Raw genomic sequence first — 20,107 nt, forward strand, 5'->3', positions numbered from 1 at the left:
AATCGGCGTTGATAGGGAATGCAGAATTCTTGACCGTTAATCCGGGTCACACCGGGTTCTATGTTCGCAGGTGAACAGCTTCTCCGCGATTCGCCCGTACGCGACCGAGTGGGACATGTAATGGAAAAAGCAATCCGGTTTGTATCGACTGTCGGGTCTGAAGATCTGACATCCTGACCGACTAACATTATACCACGAGCACCTCTTGACAGTAATTGGATCATGTAGACATACCAATGCATTACGTATCCTCCAAGAGCTTGAAACGTTGGCCCGCGGGCTCGTTGGATAGGTGTGGCATACCCGAATGACACCCGCGGGTTCTACTACCCGGGAAACCCCAGATTGCCACCCTCCATGGCAACATCCAGACATATGAAGACATCAAAAGGTAGGTAACATTCCACTCTGGCTGACGTCTACATAGCATAAGTTAGTGGGGATGAAGACGTGGAAATGAACAAATAAACTGGCAGCTCGAAAAATTGACAGTGGCGGTGAAACAGACCACACTTCGCCCCATTGACGGCATCGTTGGCATTTTTGACAGGTCATCCTCCGTGAAGGTCGAGAAAAAACTAACTTTATCAAGATCTTCCTTGTACGATCGGGGTGCATGACCCAACTGTGAAACTATGCCGCTGAGGACATGTGACCAGGGTACAAAAGCATCAGCACGAACGGTGCTGACGCAACATCCCTAGCCTGCGAAAAACAGAAGTTACAAGTCATAAATCTGCTTCGTTATATATTACAGCGGGGGATGCTAATGGACATGATCCACACTACAGTATGCAATGGTTGACGTATCTACGGAGATCGTAGCCTCTACTATGAGGGTTGCTTGGGATTAGCGATACCCTAGAGATGACCAAATTGCGCCGGATATCCGTTATTACAGTGAGTGTAGCTCATCCGCAGCGGCATTCCGAGTTCACCTATGGCGAAACATGCGTCCGTTCAGTGGCATCGTCGCGTGCAACTTCTTCGTCATTCCCTGTTCTTTTAGCGTCCGTGACTTCTACGCCACCGGTACCAGCTTCGGCTTCTGACTGAGGTGCAGCCCCCTTTTCTGTATCAATTGGTTTGGAAGCCCCACCGCGGACAATGTTTCGTTTCAGTGTATAGGCCTTGATACACAGTACAGTCAGGAACCCAAAAGCCGACACGGGTGTATTGACGAGCCAAATCGTACTGATGGATCGAGCGTATGCATGCATGACCTCCGCTCGGAGGGTTGGATCCTAAGAAGTGAGGCCGTTCAAAGAGAGTGAGAGGTGGAGAAGGCGCCGACTCACGGAAATCGAAGCAATTTGCCTTACGCTATCATTGATATCTGCAACGGAGGTGCCAATACTCAGACCTTGAATTCCGTTAAGTTTTCGTGGGAGCACGCTTGAAATAATAGTTTCGCCGATGGTGATGCCAACGGTCCCCCCAAGAATACTGAACTAATGATGAGGGTTGGTGTAACGTAAATGAACGTCGCACTTACCGGAGAAAAACAAATGCACCCGTGCTGGTGGCCATATCCTTCAGGGGCATAGCAGCCTGCAACCCAATGAGCGGCGTCTGAATTCAGGATAGAATGTTCAGCGATTCGATCAAGAGGATATCCGATTCCGTACCTGAAATAAGCAACCAAGCCCGGCCGCCGTGACCAATGGATATAACTCCTTCTCAGCGCTGGAGGGAAAAGGTGAGATGGATCACAACGGACTGCTATTACGCACTTATTAGAAGTGCTGTCCAACATGATCATGAGACCCCATCCAATAGTCATCACCGCCCAAGCACCCCACATTACTGGACGATAGGATCCAGTTCGGGTAACTATAATCCCTGATATAATGGAGAGCAATGCGCTACCAAGAGAGAAGGGAAGCATCCTTGAGAAGGCAATGAGATGGGGTGAGATAACATAGGAGAAGTAACTGACCGAATGCCGGAACCCGTGGCAGAAGCACCAAGAACTAGTGTGCAAAAATAAGGTATAGGGGCAGAGAGGTAATGTGCTGGTCATACCTTGATAATACATTGGCAGGTAACTATCGAAGCGTTAGCAAACGAAAGTGATGGCAGAATAAAACCGTACTAGGAACCTAGCCGAAAATATATTAGATGGAAAATCACGGTTGGTGAAGTGGGACGCGTACCACCAAAAAACACAAGTGCATGCAAGAAAACAGAGATCAGGACGGCGCCAGTTGTACGGGTCTGGAGAGACCATCAAGGGCGAATTATGACCCGTGAGAAAATCACGTACTTTAAACAATCTTGCGGGGATGATCGCTGATCGTTTGGTGTATATTTCGTTGACCCCCCCAGCGCCAAGCAGAACTCCGCCAACCACAAGAAGTACGATGGTCTCTGCGCTCTGCCCTGAAGAAAGAAAGAAAAATAGGAGAACTAGACATCATTGCAGAGCCACAATGACCTACATTCCGTTTCACTTGAATTAAACCCGATTAACAAGCAAACGACTCCGGATACTATGAGCGCAAGTCCAAGAAAATCAAATTCATGGACGTATTCACGCCACGGTTTTCGCTGATGAGGATTGAGGTTCAAGAATAAGAACAGCAAGGCGCCCGCAAGCCCGCCGGTGGGCCTAAACTACGCTTAGATGCGTAATTTAGAAAAGGCAAAGAAGCTCACAGATTGATCCAAAAACACCTGAGGCGACGTCAAACATAGTCAGAATGTATTGGCTCACTTACCAGCGCCACGAGATTTTATCGGTAAAAACCTACCAAAGACAGATTAAGTATAATGACCTGAAACTGGGAACATCGACGGACTCCACCGAGAAGTGGTCCCACTACGCTGTTCGAAATTTCAGCCAGCTTGTCGGCGGTACTAAAATCCAAAATTACCTGGCAACGCCCCAGGTTGCGCCAATATAACCACCATACTTTCCTCGACTTGAAAATGAATTAAATACTGTGCGCCACGGTTGACGTGCATACTTACTCCTGCAAGGAAACAATGTCTGAGATGGTGATCTGCACGAGCTGGATAATACCGCCACCCCCAATGCCTTGAAAAGCACGGGAAATGATAAGCCACGTCATGTTTTGGGCGGCACCACACAACGCAGAGCCCACCTGGGCAAAGGGGTTAGGAAGGGCTCCTATCCCACGAGGGTACGTACTAAGAATATCACAATGCAACTGTATAACACGGGCTTTCGGCCTGAAAGGGGAGGTGACGATGGCTGACAAAAAAAACGACCCGAGAACTGACCCAGCATGTCAGAGAGTTTGCCATACAATGGTCCGATGGCAGCACATGCCAACATGTAGGCGCTGTTAATCATGCATATAAGCATTGGGTGTACAATGGTGCCAGTAACGTAGGCTACCTTCCAACCCAGCTGTAGTTCCTTCCGCCACCAAGATCTGCCACGATAGTGGGCAAAGCGGTAGCGACGATTGTCTGGGGAAATAAGGACATGATGGACACTACGAGGGCGTAAGGGGCGTACCTGATCCAAGGCGGCCAAGAAGACGCTGCACATCAAACCGAAGAAGACGATACCTAAACGGTTCTTGGGCAAGACGTGTTCTTCGTTTTGTTTCCATGACGTGCCAGCTTCTTTGGTGGACTTGCTGATCTCGTTTTTCGCACTCTCAATTTCGACAGCCATTTGGGGCGAGTGAATGTTCTTCGTCACTGCCTAGATGCCGAGTGGGAACAGAGATACCTATGAAACAGGCTGCAGGGCTGCAGGTACATTTCATATATATGTACCACTGAGGTGATGATGACAGAGACTCTGCAGCCAGGACCGAAGGTTAGAGGAATGCCGAGATGCCGAAGGCTGACGCCCCGTGACATCGCCCCTTGATTACTCAAGTACTCGCCGTCGAACTATTGAGACGGTCCTCTCCCAGGTAACCAAAGGTGGAGTCGATAGAGACTTGCAAGTGATTTGGTGACTATTTGTGGTATCCCCTGCACTATTACGATGGCCTATGGAAAGTGGCTAGTCATACTTGTGCCACTGGAGCAGGAGTGCCGCATCCTCCCACGGAACAAATGTACACTGTCAGCAGGTTATGTCAACGATGACCATATATTTACTCTTGACAGCTCCTCCACCAAGCGAACCGCATTATGTTCGACCTGAGTCTGATCTGCAAATGTAAATACTTCAGCGGAGACTTGTCGGTGGCGGATATGTGCTTACGATGTTGATGCGATGACCCTATCATTCTCACTGCACATCAGAGATCTAAGATGCCGTGTTCATCGTCCGGTTGATCCGCTGCAGCATGTACTGTGAGCGTGCTTAAGAAATTCACCGTTGAACTTGGGACGGGAACGATGTGGTGGTAGTACTTGACTCCAAACTCCACGCCATATCATAGGGGTGGGATCAGCACGTGAGCGATGTTCAACACCCCCCACAGGGTGGTGCAAGGAAAACAAACCTTATCTCATCTTCCGTTCTTTGCTTTTTGACTTTGTTCCAATCCGTTTTCTTCTCTTTCATCACTACTATCTCTCTAATTACGAGTAACGGCTATGGCCCAGGGAGCTCCAGTTCCTACCTTCAAACTTGTGCTCGGTACGTATATCTTGACCCGTCGACCATCGTCGCGCTGAAAACCCATCGTCATACCATTCATCTGATCGATCCATGTGCTTGTCGGTTTGTATCCTTGCTTTCAATCACCCGCCGTCGCCCGATTTTGCTTTTCCGTACACCCGAATGGTAAATCAACGCAGTTGGTGATGGTGGTACCGGAAAGACGACCTTTGTCAAGGTAAGAGGAAATGCGCTGCCGATGATCGCCCGCTGATCTAGGCAAACTTGTAGCGTCATTTGACTGGCGAATTCGAGAAAAAATACATCGGTATGACTACTCCCTATTATCCGTCGTTCATGTGGCGTGCAGTGTCCTGACGTGGGCGATCAGCCACGCTTGGTGTCGAGGTTCACCCCCTCGGCTTTACAACGAACTACGGCACGATATGCTTCAATGTTTGGGATACTGCTGGCCAGGAAAAGTTTGGTGGTCTTCGTGACGGCTACTACATCCAGGGGCAGTGTGGTATCATCATGTTCGATGTCACATCGAGAATCACGTACAAGAATGTGCCCAACTGGCACCGGGATCTTGAGCGCGTTTGCGAGAACATCCCCATCGTGCTGTGTGGAAACAAGGTTGACGTGAAGGTATGTGTGATCAACCAACCGTCGGTCGGAGTGGGTTAATAATCCTGCAACAGGAACGCAAAGTCAAGACTGGCAATGTCACCTTCCATCGCAAAAAGAATTTGCAGTACTTTGAGATCTCCGCAAAATCCAATTACAACTTCGAAAAGCCATTCCTTTGGCTGGCAAGGAAGCTCGTCGGGTTAGTATTCCACCTCACCAGTTCAGGAATAGCTGACTAATTGCATCTATTAGAAATGCCGAGCTTGAATTTGTTGCAGCCCCGGCACTTGCTCCCGCAGAGGTCGCAGTCGACGCTAAGCTGATGGCACAATACAACGAGGAGCTGAAGCATGTATGTATTTGGTTTAACGTCGCTTCGACCTGAGGCTAACACGCGGTGTAGGCCGAAGCCGTTCCTCTTCCGGAGGAAGATGACGACTTGTAATTCATTTTGACGCTTGATACGACCTGTGTTTCCCTAGTCTCGTTCCATACAATTCCTTTTTGATACGAATCCTTTCATTGCTGCTATATCCACCACGCGTCAACTATTCTCTTGACGGTTTTAACTTGTAGATGTGACCCTGCAAGTTTTAAGGGGAATTGGATTATAGAACGTGCTCGAGCATGACATACAAACCTACACGTGAATGATCTAACAATTCGGGGGGTCACTCCAGCTCAACTAGCTTACGTTACATATCTGCGGGCGGTATTTTCACAATGAAGTAAGAAAGAACCGACTTCCAGGCGTGACATGCGCAAGATTCCGTTCTCCTCATTGAGCCATTGAACGCGTGCGTTCGGGGGCCAGGAGAGGAACCCCTGCAGAGAGGCTTGGTCGCGAATGCCAAGCATGACGAAGGCGTCGATATAGGCTTCCAGAGAAGGGCTGGCCAACTGGAGAAACTGCCTTACGACGCCTTTGCCGGACACAATAGCAGGGTCGGGTATATTCGGTGGTTGTTCCGGTTGCGGGGAAGTGGATGCCAACGCATCTGCATGGGAAAGAACAGGCGAAGAAGGTCGACTGGATGATTGTTTCCTTCTATAGGGAGGAGGTTGCTATGCGGAATGGATGGAGAGTGAATGGCGGGAGGCAGATAGCTGAAGACTCACAGTTTTTTGAGAGGACGTCCTGAACCTGGTCCTTGATTTCAAGTACCGGTGGAGGTATAACATCGCAGGCCAGTTTCTCTCATATGTCCTAAGCCAAGGGTGAGTTTGGAGAACCTATAAGAGAGTGGTTTCCTTCCGAGATCCAAACGGGTAGCCGGGAGACTCACAGCACTCATGACGGTTTTTATGCTTTCACTGTCTTGTTCTCGGGCAGGAAGACCGAGGACAAGGTGCTCCTTGGCAGCAGCACGGACAGAAGCCTAGGAGAGCATCATGTATCACATGAGGTGAATGGTCTTTCACAGAACGCACTTTTAATGACGCGTACTTAGCAATATCGATGTCGCATGCGTCGAGAAAGTCATCGATGGCAGTGGTGGATCTAGCCAGCCAGGAAAACTCCTGATCGCTGGGTCGATATCGAACCTCGCGGCCCCTGTCTGTGATGGAATGAGATCGGATGCAATGTGATGAACGACAGGGGTGTACCCCGTGCGATCTGGCGAGCACTGATCATCTTTTTCAGTGTGTTGCGCATCATCGATTGCGAAGGGCAGGGGGAAGGTAATACTTACACTGGCATACACTCGGGCAAGACAATCGCATATTGATTATGTCAGCACTAATGTGGAGAAAAATTGCAATTACGAGATGTGCTGCGATATGTGCACGTGACGCGCGTGCCTCATCGCTAGGCCCTGTCTGTCTGTCTGCTCTTGCAGGTTTGCTGTCGCCATGCCTGTGAATCACCTGCACCCCCTCCCCATCGAGCAGTCCCTCCAGCTGGACACACAGGCTACAAAATACTGCTCACACTGTTCATCGCCTTTCAACGCAGACGCCGTCTTCATCCTCGACGACCACGACCCAAACCTCGTCTGTGGTGCATGTCGTCTCAGAATCCTCTCGGGGCGCTCAGAGAACCTGTCCGACCTCCATGTCGACCGGACTTCTCCGATAGACGGTCTGACTACCGTCGACTCCCTCTTTGAAGATGATATCCAACTCAGCTCGTCCCTTTCTTCCGCCATCGACTCTTCCATCTCAATACCAGCCCATCGCGTATGTCAACCCACCACTATTCCTTCGCTGTCCGTTGCATCGAGGAGGCCTCAACGCCTCTCTATCCCTCCTACATTCACCGCCATCACTCGTCCCTCTTCCTCTTCTGCGCAGTCCTACTACACCCAAGAGTCTCCGCCGGATCCCTCCATCGATATCACTCGTCTGCGAGTCCGTTCTCAGACTTACCACTGCCTCTATCCCGGCGCGACCTTCTCCGGCACCCAAAAGAGTGGTCGGAACAGCTACGACGTCACCGTAACCATCGTTGTGCGCATCTTTTTTTTGTTCATGTCTACCCTCCATCCCGTTCACACACCATTTCAGGACGTCGATCTGTCGTCTTCGTTCCTGTGCGGGTACCTCTGCATCCGCGGGTTGACAGAAGACTGGCCAGAATTGACCACGTATTTCGACGCAGAGATCATAGGCAACCGCCATGGTTTTCTAACACAGAAGTGGGGTGCCACTGAGCAGGATGACATGACACACTGGCCGCGGTTCCCTGCCTTCCGCCATGTCAGAAACGAACTCAAACGGCCTCGTTTGACAATGCCCGATCGCGACCGTGGTGCCATTTTCATGCGATGGAAAGAGAGGTTTTTGATACCTGACCACAAAGTACATGACATCAGCGGTGCAAGTTTCGCCGGTAAGAACGCCCCTGGGGAGAGGAGTTCACGATATCTGACGCGGCCATGGTTCCTGGACAGGCTTTTACTACGTTTGCGTGGAGTTCAATCCACAGTCCCCTGCGCCCAATCTACGTCCTGCCGTGGTCAACGAAAGCAGTGAGACTGCCATGGCGACGTCGCCGCCCCCCGGACGTCGTCGGCGGGACTCAAGTGTGCGGAGAGCCGGCCGTGGATCATCCGTTGGTCCACGTTGCCCGCCACCGGCTGCCACGATGAACGGATTTTACTACCACCAGAAATCGGAACCGTGAGTCGTGTTCCTGGCATGCTAAGTAATAACAGATGATCGATTTCAAACGACTACAGATACCAACAACTATCTCTCAGCCACGTTCCGGAGATGTTCAGTTCGACGTTTGAGTTCCGCTGAATCTGGACCGGGGCCGTGATGAGCTAGTGTAGGCGAGGTAATAATAACGACGGTAATATGTTACGCAAGTGGGGGACGAGATGTACGAGTAACGGACGTGTGTACCCCCGCCCATATGTGTACTTTATGCGATCCTTGCCGACGAGTGGTTTTTTTGAGTTGTTATGACCGTGTGTGCGCAGCGGGAGCAACTGTCTGGTTTTGGCAGGCAGTACCGAACAACACCTGTTGGGCTGTTTAGCGAGCCCAGCCAATCTCCACCCGCTCGCTCTTCGCCTGAGCAGGCTGAGCTGCGTCGTCTGTCAAGCCGTTCCGCAAGCCCTGAGGTCGACTTCTCCTTCCTCTTCCTTGTCTTGACCCACCACCATGTCGTCTCATGGCACCCCAAACATTGTCGGTGTCCACTACCGCGTTGGCAAGAAAATCGGCGAGGGTTCCTTCGGCGTCATCTTTGAAGGTGCTGTCGGCCTCCTCTTCTCTACGCAGTCCTCTCGCTGAGCCCTCTCCAGGAACCAACCTGTTGAATAGCCAGACCGTCGCCATCAAGTTCGTACGTCGGTGACTACCACTATGCTATTAGCTACTTGAATCACTTCTTTGGCCACAGGAACCACGCAAGGCCGAGGCACCCCAGTTACGCGATGAGTGTCGCTCCTACAGAATCCTCGCGGGTTGTCGTACGTCGACGCTTCATGACATCTCTCATCCGCCTCACCTTTCCCACACACACATACAGCTGGAATCCCGCAGATATACCATTTCGGACAGGAAGGCCTTCATAACATTCTAGTCATAGACCTCCTCGGACCCAGTCTGGAAGACCTGTTTGATATGTGCGGACGCAAGTTCTCCATCAAGACCGTTTGCATGGCCGCGAAGCAGATGGTTCGTATCCCCGCTTACTTCCCACTTCTTCCACTGTATCGACCGTCCCTACTTCCTAGGTTACTAGAGTACAAACTATCCACGAGAAGAACCTCATCTATCGTGACATCAAGCCAGACAACTTCCTCATCGGTCGCCCCGGAACGAAGAATGCCAATGGTAAGCATGAATCTCGCATATATGCACATGCGAGCCGACAACCTTCATATCTCAGTAATACATGTTGTGGACTTTGGCATGGCGAAGCAGTACAGGGACCCCAAGACAAAACAACACATCCCCTATCGCGAGCGGAAGAGCCTGAGCGGAACAGCACGGTACATGAGTATTAACACACATTTGGGGCGAGGTTTTTGAGTTTTACTCATCTAGCCTACTCTTTCTAACCGACTTTTTTCCCCCTTCAGAGCAATCGAGAAGGGATGACCTAGAAGCCCTCGGTCACGTTTTTATGTACTTCCTGAGAGGTAGCTTGCCTTGGCAAGGTTTGAAGGCTGCCACGAACAAGCAAAAGTACGAGAAAATCGGCGAGAAGAAACAGACAACTCATATCAAGGAACTGTGTGAAGGATACCCTGGTTAGAGTCGGACATCGATGCACGCCCTATCGGGTAGGCTAACAGAATACGTTCTGCAGAGGAATTTTCTATCTATCTCAACTACGTCCGCAAACTTGGATTCGAGGAGACTCCTGACTACGATTTCCTGCGGGATTTGTTTTCCAAGGTGCTGAAAAACATCGGCGAAGTTGACGATAGTGTCTTTGACTGGAACCTTCTGAATGGTACGTTGCGCGCCCTCTGAGCGGGAGGATTTACTTGATATTCAGGCCGACCGTCTCAGGCGGCAAAGGCTGGGAGGCGCCAACAGTGAGTGCAAATTATCCGTCTCCTCTGTCTGCCTTTGGTGACACTGGACTGCACCTTAGGGCCAAGCGCAGCTCTCGCAGGTCCAGAATATCACTCCCCAGCCCCAAGATCGCAGGAGAGACGCGGAACGCCAACGAGATGCGGAGTGGCGGAGAGCTTCACAAGGTGTCGCGCCTCCTTCCCCCGCTCTCGTCCGTCATGGGTCAAAGCGCAGAGGCCCCACTGGCACACCCGCTGGTACACCAGGCCAAGGCACACCCTTGTCTGGTGCGGCACACGTAAACGTGCCTATATCCACACCTCAGAACCGCGCAAGTCACATCAGCGCCTCGCAGCATCCGTATGCAAACGCGGCCCCTGGTGCGGACTATCCACAAGAGTCAAACGGAGATTCCTACGCCGCGCAAGCATATGGGCGAGGGTCTCCCATGGTATCGACCGTTGCTCCACCAGCAATCAGTAACGTGCGCGCACAAGGCAATGAAGTTGGGGCATCGCAAGGGGTTGGAGAGTATCACGAGCAAGATGGCGACGTTCTCCAACCCAAGTCGACTTTCTGGCAGATCCTTACCTGCCGGTGTTGCTGAGAAACGACATCGTGTCTCGTTGCGCAATCCTTTTTCCCGCAGCTATCGACGCCTCTCCAGCAGCTCTCGTCGACCATTACTTTGGTTTCCTGATATATACCCTTCCACTACATGACCCCTAATTGCATTACTTGATCATACGATCCTCTTTTTTTCCTCTTCTTTTCCTCACGGGACGCCGACTGTGGCGCGGACGAAACCTCGAACTATTCCGTAACGATTTTAGCAGTGCTTTGAGTCAGTAACGAGTACACGTTGATACATGTGTTCATGAAGCTCGGGACCCCCACCCCTATTCCCATGGCAAAATAACCCTACACTACATGTGGCACTTCGTCGTCATCCCCAAGTGATATCTCGTCCTCCGAAACAACGCAACCGCACTCTGGTTCCTCGAGCTTTAGCCCCTTGTGAGTGGCGACAACATCCAGTTTGGACGCTACAACCACAAGGAACACGATAGATCAGATTTATGATATCACAAGAAGATAGAATAATGTACCAAGTCCATGTTCCTCGGGATCTCGTTCCCTAACAGTAGAAGAGCTACTCTGGGATTGGCCACAATACCCGGCCGGTGAATGCAAGGACAACGATGCCGATGACGCACTAGGCGGCACGTCGGGGTTGGCCACAAAATCATTACGGATGCCAGAAGGCACCGCAAGCGTATGAGCCCTAGCCGCAAAAGACTTTTTGCCTTCTCGACGGAAACTTCGCCCTCGCGAGGGTCCGTATTTAACCGTCAGATTACGATGGTATCCACTGGAAGAACGGTTCCAGTGCCCGTTATCAGTGGAGACACCAGTACTATTGATTCTTCTCATCCTGTGACTCCGCGGTTCTGTGGGTGTGCGTCGCCTGAGCGAAGGTGCGGGTTCAATCCGAGCGAACAACGCAGGTACAGATTCCGGCGGAGAGGCCCGCGAAGCAGAAGAACTTTGTGCTGGCGGGACCAACGAGCCTCCAAGCATTGCGTTTAATGTTGTTAAGCCTTCCATCTGTCCTTTTAGGTACAGGTTCTCCTGATGGACGGCACCCAACTCGTCCTGCAAAGTTTTCACTCGTTTCTCCAGAGCACTGGGTATATCCTGGGCAGGTGCGACCAATTTTGTGAAGTGCAGCCTCGTCTGGACAGCCCTATCAACGTGCATTGGCGTGTTGCATTCGAATGTTACATTGAGGGCGCGAGCAAGCCCGGTGTCTTCCAAAGCCCTGGGATGACTTTCCATAACACGTCTCCGCTTCGCTGTCGTGGGTGACCTTGGTTTAATGTAGACGTAGTGGTGGGGTTAAGGATCCATCCAAGGACAGCGGATGAATACTCCTTACTGAGGTTTTGGCTGCTTCCTTGCCCTTCTCTTCGGAGTCGGGGGGTGCTTAGCTGAACCCTCATGCTCGCTTCCGACAAGTGTCGATGGACTACAGTTATTAACATCAGCTTTGTAGTTCGATAGGCCCTTTGGGCCAAGATTGAGCATGGAACGAGCCAACTGGTGGATTGGAACGTCATCAGACTACGAACATTACAGGTTAATTGACATTGATAGATAGTGAGAAATGACAACCTCAGGTGTATTGAGTGGCCTTGAAAACCGAGGTGCAGCCGCTCTCTTCCTGCGCATCTTCCTGTACCACTCCGGCCGCGGCACCTCAACAAAATCCATGACCATTTTCTGTTTGCCCTCTGGGCGTTCAGTAGCGTTGTTTGGTACAGCAGAACTCGCAGCTAGCATGGTGTTACACGTTGGCTGGGGGGTACCATCGCGCGTTGGTACATCGATCTCGGACGGGAGCTCTGTCAACACGCTCAAGCCCCCCGGGGAACCAAGCTCGGCTAGAATGATTGTTGACTGTGCTGGGTGATCGAGAATCATCGACATCTGCGTTCCAGCAGGTTGATCAGCGGTATTGCAGTCCATATCAACTGTTGACTGTACTAGATGATTGGGAGTTATCAACATTTGCGTTCCAGTAGCTTGATCAGTGGCATCAGCAGTCCATGTCGGCTGGTCCGTCAATACCAGGGCAAGGTGTAGGTGCCGTGTTTGGAGTATCCTGATCACCAGCGACATCGTCTGGAAAGTCAGAAACAGCCTCGGCTTTGCTGGGGCCAATCTTGGACATTCGTCAAAACGGCAACAAAAAAGAAAGGTCGGAAATTTACCGGTGCAAGCATCACGTATGCGGATTGATCATACCATCCAGGCTTCGTCAATTCGGGTTTCAAGGGCTTGCAAGTGGTGTAGGTCTTCGCCAAATGAGCTAGCCTCAGTAACATGTCTGGTTTTCTCCCATGTTTTTCGTCTTCCAGGATAGTATGTTGCGAGGAGACGAATTTTTGGTGGGACGCCTGATGATGGTGATGCCAGCCGATATCATTCCCATGGCGGTCAGCTACACCAATTATCTCCACCGAGTGAAGAGAATTCCGCTCGAGGAAATGCGTGAAGCAGCGGGAAGCGTGGCATGGTTTACATGAAACGACCGACGGAGCTGGGGCCGGATGCGATGTCTCAGAACCATGCGAAAAACGACAGCTCTTCATCTTTGGTTCGAATCAGAACGCTGAGCATCTAATCAAGGACGATGCGTCTCACCTTTGGTGCGGACTGCCGTTGCAGGTACAACTTGCAGGCTGACTCGAAAATTCCAACACCCCTTTCCAATAGTTGACTACGTCCTTATCAGAAGAGAGCCCTATGGTGCAAAGACAAAACCCACTTGGGATGCTCCGAAAAATATCCAAGTTCCTGATCCGCGAGGCTTTCGAAACGACGAATTGCCTTGACGGCGCGATCTCTGCGTTGTAGTAAGTCGCCCATGACTCTGCACTGAACTGGTTGCATCTCTCCGCATTGACAGGTTCTGCCCTCAACATAGCAGGAGGGACATAGGACCAACCCATCGCCTAAAACTACGATGCGTGACTCCTCTGAGTTCCAAGAGGACAAAGGCAGACATTTGCCACACTCGAAGAAACTTTGGAAGATATCAGCGCCACAAAAGTCGCAATGAATGCCATCAAATGAAATGGGTTCTGAGTCAGACACATTGGAGATATGCGCTAAGGATGCATGCTGAGAGGTATATTCCTGAGCCAGAACATCATCAAATAGTCGTATCAGTTGCTTCAGTTTGCTGGCCGGCGCGGCCAACTCGATCTCGGGCTCTGTCTGTTCAACGACGCGGGTATAGTGATCCATAGCATGGTATATGTTGGATTTAACCTTGTAAATTTCTTGCCGGCATACGCTGGATGGATTACTGCACATGTTCAACACCGTCAGATAGCAACTTACCGGTGGTAGATAGGAAGTTCATGATAGGCAGCCACACACAGTCCATCCAATGACATTCGAGACCACGATGTCTTGATAGTGATCCCACCACTGTTGACGACTTGGTGACAGCTGCGTGGAGGGACGAGGACCAGTTCGCCAAGCCGCTGTTCAGCGATGTAGACATCGAACGGTGCCGCGCGCAGTTCCTCCAAAGTGACAACGTGCGATTCAAGGTCGACCTCATGGCCCAGCTTATGGAAATGAGAGACTACTGTCGGGGCATCCGATGCTTTCGTCATGAACCAGAAAGATGAGCCACCGTTCTCACTGTAACACATGAGATTTTGTCCTGATGAAGCACACAGATCCTTGTGGAAGGGAGTGAAAGTGTCTCCGATTCCCATATAGCACATCAGGGTTTGTACCTTTGCCTACGCGGCGCGGGTCAGAAAAATGGGCGAAGAAGAAATGAGAATGCGAACCGATTCCGGGAGAAACTTCAGAAAGTCGTCTGATCCATTGAATAGGACCTCATCCGGGATCACTACCACCCTCTGTGAGCCACTTGGTCCACTCAGCAGGGCAATCTCCGTCTTTTCCATATAGCCTCTCCTTCTCTGAGATACATTCACCACACTTCAGTTCTGCCGAACAGAAGAGGATCACAAGCACCAACCTTGGGGGGTTGCATATGGGGAGCTAGTACGCATTTTCTCGATGAAATCCGGAAGTGGTATCTGGGAATCACTCCAGTCGTGCACGTTGCGAACAGTAGGGCCTTTTGGCGCTGCGTCAACGCCAACGTCACTACTACCATGCTGTACAAGCTTACTCTGGTCACCATGTTTTCGGAGCCACTCGATATTGAACAAGGATTTGGGCCAATGTGGATGCCTATTCCATCCATGAATTATGAGGGGGGTCCCGGAAGCATCGTGCTGAGACATGGATGCTCTAAGAGAAGGCGCCGAGTAGTGCAGACGGGTCACGCGATGAAAGTTGGGTGAGCTTTCGATGATGTCGTTCAATGACCAGTCCCTGGTGGTAATTCTTGGTGATGGGATGGCGTCGGCCATGGTTGATTGAGGATCGACAGGACTGATCAAGAGAGGGCCCAGGGGTGGCCATGTTATTGGACCGGCAGGCAGCTTTCTGCAGCGTGCTGGGTCATAAGGTGACTGGGATGGCCAATCACGTGACCGAATCTATTATGTCCCTGTACAGCCGCACATCGCTACAGCTGGTTGTGCAGCATGTCGAGAACGGAACAAAGCACTGAACAAGACTCGATCGACTTTTGGGACTTTGTCAGTTGTGGTCTCTGCCATTTTCCTTTCACAACGAACCAAAAAGGACCCCCTGCTGTGCCTTTCTGGCTTACCGAGTGCGGTCATGTTGTGTGCAACAACCATCTCAGTACGGTCAACGCTACCAGCGTCTATCTGACCCTATCACGATCTTCACACAGACCCGGACAGAAGCTGTGCAAAATGTGGAGACCAGGGGATCGAGCTAATCCCCCTACAGCGGAATGTATGCATCCCCTTCCCCCCCTGTGGCCGCCTTTGTTGAAGGCACAGATGGATCCCCCTATGTCGGATTGGTTCCGCTCCCTGCCTCATGCGATAGACAGCATTGCAAACGCAGTCAAAGTTGGCATTGTCACGTAACAATCCCCGCACAAAAACTAAAGGTCCACTGATAGTTCCAACAACAATCTCTGGCAACTCTTGTACACCACTATCGGAGGCAGTGTCTACAGCTATCTGCCACTTGCGACCGCTTACGAAGCGAGCGCAGAGAACTGAGAGGGTACGTACGTTCTTTGTCCTCCATTCCTCTCATGTCAGGGTTCTGGTAGAGAAGTAGAGACATTACGTCATGACATCACACAGCTAAGGCAACATCCGGGGTCTGTCTCAATGCACAGCCAAGAGCCTTCCACGCATCAAAATGCGAACGGGAAGCGCCCTTTGGTTGAGGCGGGACGGTGAGGGCACTATCGATAACTAGTATTTTCATCGACGTGAGAACTCGTTACAGTCAAACCCGGAGCGTCAGGACGAATTCCAGCCCCAGATCGGTCCCGACTCCAGTCGCCCCATTACGATTAACGCTTCTACCGGGTGATACGCTGTCACCGAGTTATCATCGACACGATGCATAGACTTTTCTCGCAGCAGAGACCACGCCCAATCGCCGATCGACCTGGGAGTAGCCGCTTCGCGGAGTATGCCGTTGTGTTATAGTAATGACCTTCTTTTCTGAATCGGTTTAGGCAGTACGCGTACCAAGAAACTTCCAAGTCCCACACTCTGCGAGGAACATACGATCAGGCTAATCCGCAAACCGTTCGAATGGCCGTGTCAGGTCCTCACAATCCTATGCCCCCTCCGCCGACGCCACAGGGAAATCGCTTTAAGCCAGGAAGTGAGCCGCCACGACCGTCAGCGTCAACCACGCAAGAGTTGAACGGATTGAAGCCTTCAAAGCAACGCATTTCTGGGCCACCTGTCTCAATGCAACCGCCTACCACACCGCGACGACCGTTCTCCAGAATCTCGCAAACTCCAGTTACACTGACTGAGCGAACTGGTGCATTGCAATCGAACCGGTTCTTACCTGACGCTAACCAAGGCGTCGCAGCACTTGGACCCGCATTGCAGACCACGTCTGCCCAGATCTCGAGAAGTGATATCAGTACAAACAGTTCCTCGGGACATCAGCGAATGGCTTTTCTTCCTGGAAGTGTGAATGGATCCCGATGAACCAAACACTCGACCCCCATTCCTGAATGGCAACTAAAATGTTTTACTCGCCTGTCAACTTGCTACAGCATGTTCTGTTTTCTGGATGTCTGTAATTAAGTAAATGTTTATTATTTCAATTGGGTGCCTGGGAGACCAGTGTGGCACTGCCCCGACACCTCACGGTTGTACTGCATATCCGCAGTTCCAAATTCCATTCCTTTACTCCACACCACCATGGCGTACAGAGACCCGTTTGCAGAGCAGTATGGGCACTATGACCAGCAGTATAGCGAAGGACCTTCTTTCGATCCTTACAACAGCAGTCAACCTCACCAAGCATACGACCAAGGGGGTTATGATCCTTACACTTCGAACGGATACAGGGATAATGGTAATCCCACTACTCACGAGCCAGTAACCGCCGGAATGTCGACGTTCCCACCGAAGGAGGGAAATGGTTTTTATTCCACCACGGCAAGGTTCGTTTCTGTCGATAGTATCTCTTCTTCGAGATTCATTTCCGCTGCGCAGTCAACCCCGGGACCTCCGGAGGTGGCGGTATGAACACAATCGTTCACTCTGGACCAAGGTGAGGTACCTTTGGGTTTGGATGTTCACAATAACTGACCGTCGGTCAGGGAAGCAGAGGGCGGTGCATAGGGCGGTTCTGTTGCTGCACCATCATGATCACATTGTTCTTCATCATTAGCATCATTCTTTCCTTAGTACTGGTAAGCAACCTGATGTGCATGTTCTCACCCCTTCTCTGACATGGTTTCAGTGGGCCCGGCCTCCCAATGTTATAATTGGAACTGTAGGACCCTCGTCCACGGCAAGCGAGGTGCGCTCTTAAGTTTGCAATCCCTGTTCATTCCTATGACGTATTTGGTGGAAAGGTCCAACTAGAAAGTGACGGCGTGCAGCTTAATCTTGCTATTAACATAACGTAGGCAACGTCGTGTGGTTTGGAGTACGCTGCAGCTCAATCCTTGACAGCGTCAACAACCCAAATTATTTCTCAGTATCATTTTCGTCCGTAAAGGCGAATGTATGCAACTGAGATTTAAGCTGCAATACCTTGTCTGACATTTCTGGTCTTTAGATATACTACCCTATCAACAATACTTACGTCGGAGGAGGTAACCAATCCGACGTTACCTTCCCATCCCACACAAACAAAACCATCACATTCCCCTTCACGGTTGCTTACACTACAACAATGCCTTCTAGCGCTCAGATCTTGGCAGATCTGGCGACCAAGTGCGGTCTTACTGGAGGTACAAAGTCTGACATCACCTTGGATTACGATATCACGGTAAGCAGATTTTATCTTCTCGTCTAGTAAGCTAATAGCGTGTTAGTTGGGTTTGCGTGTCCTTTTCTTTACCGTATCACCGACGGTCAGCAGCTCCGCCAGCTTCCTCTGCCCGCTATCCTCGTCAGATTTATCGGTCAGTTAAAGGACACTTGAGTTTTGAGAATTCCAGGAAACTGACTTCTTATCAGGGTTTCTCTTCCGTCCTTGGAGGAATTGTATAAAATGTGTTGGTTCAGCTCCCTGTACATTCACCGTTGATTATTCCTATGCAGTCACATAGTGTTTCTATAGTCTTTTCCTTGACATTACTTGTCGTGCTCCGAGACGTTGATCTTAATCTACGTTGATGCTAGCTCGGTGTCTACGATACTTGGACTTCAAATGCTAATGCGTCGTTTTATTGTTCGCTGGACTCCGTTAGAAAGATGTTCGGGTGCTATGTAGCTGATATCGTTCTTTCCAGATTTCTCGATTTCACCTTTCAATTTCCCCCTGATTAGATATATGTCTCATGTTGACCGAGGACAACTGCCAAAGTCTCATTCAAGCCGCCATTCAAGGTACTTGTAAATCAATTATTGTTATGATCCTAGCACTGCGTGAACGCTGAGTGTTGACCTTCACCACACAGCGAAGGAATATGCGTATTCTCCTTATTCCAAGTTCCGTGTCGGGGCTGCGATCCTATGCGCCGATGATACGATCGTAAACGGAGCCAATGTCGAGAATGCTTCCTGGGGTAGGTATCCGTCACCCAACAAAGCAAACTGCCAACCTCTGGTTTCGTGCCTCTGCTAGGGGGCACTATCTGTGCTGAACGAACCGCGGTCGTTAAAGCAGTCGTACGTACTGATGAAGCTCTCTCGACCATGACATACTAACACATCGTCCGATGCAGAGCGAAGGCCGCAAGGATTTTATAGCCCTTGCCGTGACATCGTGAGTGCGCTTGTTGTTCCTCTCGATGCCGAGTCGACGGCCGCTCGATCAAAGGGATATCGCTGTTCCAATCTCCCCTTGTGGCATTTGTCGACAGGTACTTCGAGAGTTCTGCACCTTGGACATGCCCGTTTTCCTGGTTCCTGTTGATTATCCCAAGAAAGACGCAAAAGATGGAGGTATTCTGAAGATGACCGTGGGTGGTCTGCTGCCGTATAGTTTTGGCCCGGAGCATCTTGAATTGCCCAGACAACCCACTGGCCCTCAGTGATATCTATAAGTTTCTGTCATACTGATGACACGGACACAAGAATTCGAGTCCATGGCTCCATATGCTTTAGCGTTCCCGTATCAAATCCTCTGCAGAGTGTTCAACGTTACGTCTGCTGTAATTGGAACCTTGTGTTCGTTTCTAGCTATCCAGTAGTGCGGATGACTTGCGGTGTAAGACGGACACCGTATGCCAGTCGGTCGAGATAATTGGCATGCCGAAAGCAACCAACAACTAATTCTAATTCGTTTCCCTCATCATCTAGGGATTAGAAACCTCCTGGCAATTTGTATGGGGAGCAGTTTTCACCGGGATTGATTCTGAGCAATACTAGCACCTTTAGGTTGTGAGGCTTGTCTTCGACAAATGTGCTATTGTTTTCTCGTTGGTCAATGCACTCCATAATTTCTTCCGGATGCTCAAATCTCGACTTACTCCTCAGCTAGTCGAAGGGTGTCACAGCCAATTATTGCATATTCTCACAATTCTGCAAATCAAGACCTATCACCATTTCGAACCCTTCATTTGTGGAAGTCAATGTCATATACCCGCTTCCGCGCTCCATTACAGTGCTCGAACTACTCCTTGTCGTCCCTACAGCACTGCGTTATTGGTCTCCCATAGACTTACAAGAAGGTTCTTGTTTTAAAAAAAGAAAAAACCCCTTCGATTCCGCCTTTTGCGGACAAACGCCCTGATCCGATTTCTTTCCCGCCTTTGATCCGCTCCATAGGCGTCATGATCTCATACCACCGGGAAATTACCGTTGGTTCCAAAACGCGCCAGCGACT

General features: G+C 50.5%; 10 protein-coding genes across 10 annotated transcripts; 6 read left to right on the top strand and 4 right to left on the bottom strand.

The window, feature by feature from the left end:
* Positions 1-938: 938 nt before the first annotated feature.
* Positions 939-3,649, bottom strand: F5J12DRAFT_780233 (major facilitator superfamily domain-containing protein; the record flags this gene model as incomplete). Its single annotated transcript, XM_051742454.1, has 20 exons — positions 939-1,244; positions 1,299-1,446; positions 1,496-1,572; positions 1,629-1,686; positions 1,734-1,889; positions 1,940-1,973; positions 2,026-2,048; positions 2,096-2,102; positions 2,157-2,217; positions 2,267-2,382; positions 2,442-2,611; positions 2,659-2,676; positions 2,721-2,749; positions 2,802-2,826; positions 2,877-2,924; positions 2,974-3,107; positions 3,155-3,195; positions 3,247-3,308; positions 3,365-3,438; positions 3,488-3,649. 20 exons carry the CDS (start codon positions 3,647-3,649, stop codon positions 939-941), a joined length of 1,749 nt encoding a protein of 582 aa, XP_051603679.1.
* Positions 3,650-4,163: 514 nt separating this feature from the next.
* Positions 4,164-5,735, top strand: F5J12DRAFT_388113 (GTP-binding nuclear protein RAN). The gene is made up of 7 exons (XM_051739168.1): positions 4,164-4,573; positions 4,735-4,772; positions 4,826-4,862; positions 4,926-5,185; positions 5,239-5,366; positions 5,420-5,519; positions 5,571-5,735. The coding sequence occupies exons 1-7, from the start codon at positions 4,531-4,533 to the stop codon at positions 5,610-5,612; spliced, it is 648 nt and encodes a 215-aa protein (XP_051603680.1). The 5' UTR covers positions 4,164-4,530; the 3' UTR covers positions 5,613-5,735.
* Positions 5,736-5,857: 122 nt separating this feature from the next.
* On the bottom strand, positions 5,858-6,969 carry F5J12DRAFT_960547 (uncharacterized protein; the record flags this gene model as incomplete). The annotated part of the gene is made up of 5 exons (XM_051749929.1): positions 6,776-6,969; positions 6,599-6,726; positions 6,454-6,546; positions 6,287-6,400; positions 5,858-6,232 (listed from the first exon to the last, which is right to left on the bottom strand). The coding sequence occupies exons 1-5, from the start codon at positions 6,825-6,827 to the stop codon at positions 5,858-5,860; spliced, it is 762 nt and encodes a 253-aa protein (XP_051603681.1). The 5' UTR covers positions 6,828-6,969.
* A 3-nt stretch (positions 6,970-6,972) lies between these two features.
* On the top strand, positions 6,973-8,596 carry F5J12DRAFT_388962 (vacuolar import and degradation protein-domain-containing protein). The gene is made up of 4 exons (XM_051739172.1): positions 6,973-7,618; positions 7,676-8,000; positions 8,062-8,290; positions 8,350-8,596. The coding sequence occupies exons 1-4, from the start codon at positions 7,022-7,024 to the stop codon at positions 8,411-8,413; spliced, it is 1,215 nt and encodes a 404-aa protein (XP_051603682.1). The 5' UTR covers positions 6,973-7,021; the 3' UTR covers positions 8,414-8,596.
* F5J12DRAFT_389054 (CK1/CK1/CK1-G protein kinase) lies at positions 8,492-10,963 on the top strand. Its single transcript, XM_051739175.1, has 10 exons — positions 8,492-8,870; positions 8,923-8,963; positions 9,021-9,090; positions 9,150-9,298; positions 9,358-9,457; positions 9,513-9,647; positions 9,706-9,876; positions 9,936-10,082; positions 10,142-10,167; positions 10,227-10,963. The coding sequence occupies exons 1-10, from the start codon at positions 8,780-8,782 to the stop codon at positions 10,752-10,754; spliced, it is 1,458 nt and encodes a 485-aa protein (XP_051603683.1). The 5' UTR covers positions 8,492-8,779; the 3' UTR covers positions 10,755-10,963.
* Positions 10,964-10,968: 5 nt separating this feature from the next.
* On the bottom strand, positions 10,969-12,462 carry F5J12DRAFT_388988 (uncharacterized protein). Its single transcript, XM_051739174.1, has 3 exons — positions 12,087-12,462; positions 11,257-12,017; positions 10,969-11,193 (listed from the first exon to the last, which is right to left on the bottom strand). Exons 1-3 carry the CDS (start codon positions 12,233-12,235, stop codon positions 11,069-11,071), a joined length of 1,035 nt encoding a protein of 344 aa, XP_051603684.1. The 5' UTR covers positions 12,236-12,462; the 3' UTR covers positions 10,969-11,068.
* F5J12DRAFT_388987 (uncharacterized protein) lies at positions 12,463-15,198 on the bottom strand. Its single transcript, XM_051739173.1, has 9 exons — positions 14,871-15,198; positions 14,715-14,816; positions 14,521-14,655; positions 14,057-14,469; positions 13,479-14,009; positions 13,355-13,430; positions 12,922-13,302; positions 12,695-12,872; positions 12,463-12,637 (listed from the first exon to the last, which is right to left on the bottom strand). Exons 1-8 carry the CDS (start codon positions 14,943-14,945, stop codon positions 12,747-12,749), a joined length of 1,839 nt encoding a protein of 612 aa, XP_051603685.1. The 5' UTR covers positions 14,946-15,198; the 3' UTR covers positions 12,463-12,637; positions 12,695-12,746.
* Positions 15,199-15,618: 420 nt separating this feature from the next.
* Positions 15,619-16,962, top strand: F5J12DRAFT_806711 (uncharacterized protein). The gene is made up of 4 exons (XM_051744628.1): positions 15,619-16,028; positions 16,082-16,174; positions 16,206-16,268; positions 16,317-16,962. The coding sequence occupies exons 1-4, from the start codon at positions 15,961-15,963 to the stop codon at positions 16,804-16,806; spliced, it is 714 nt and encodes a 237-aa protein (XP_051603686.1). The 5' UTR covers positions 15,619-15,960; the 3' UTR covers positions 16,807-16,962.
* Positions 16,946-18,472, top strand: F5J12DRAFT_389077 (uncharacterized protein). Its single transcript, XM_051739176.1, has 9 exons — positions 16,946-17,267; positions 17,320-17,377; positions 17,427-17,519; positions 17,570-17,629; positions 17,685-17,734; positions 17,785-17,836; positions 17,891-18,103; positions 18,150-18,239; positions 18,295-18,472. Exons 1-9 carry the CDS (start codon positions 17,023-17,025, stop codon positions 18,325-18,327), a joined length of 894 nt encoding a protein of 297 aa, XP_051603687.1. The 5' UTR covers positions 16,946-17,022; the 3' UTR covers positions 18,328-18,472.
* Positions 18,402-19,450, top strand: F5J12DRAFT_389154 (cytidine deaminase). Its single transcript, XM_051739177.1, has 5 exons — positions 18,402-18,666; positions 18,738-18,845; positions 18,905-18,948; positions 19,005-19,045; positions 19,100-19,450. The coding sequence occupies exons 1-5, from the start codon at positions 18,618-18,620 to the stop codon at positions 19,314-19,316; spliced, it is 459 nt and encodes a 152-aa protein (XP_051603688.1). The 5' UTR covers positions 18,402-18,617; the 3' UTR covers positions 19,317-19,450.
* The last annotated feature ends 657 nt before the right edge of the window (positions 19,451-20,107 follow it).

The sequence above is a fragment of the Pisolithus orientalis genome (genome assembly GCF_024613125.1).
Source record: "Pisolithus orientalis strain OTSU chromosome Unknown F5J12scaffold_4, whole genome shotgun sequence".
Classification (NCBI taxonomy): domain Eukaryota; kingdom Fungi; phylum Basidiomycota; class Agaricomycetes; order Boletales; family Pisolithaceae; genus Pisolithus; species Pisolithus orientalis.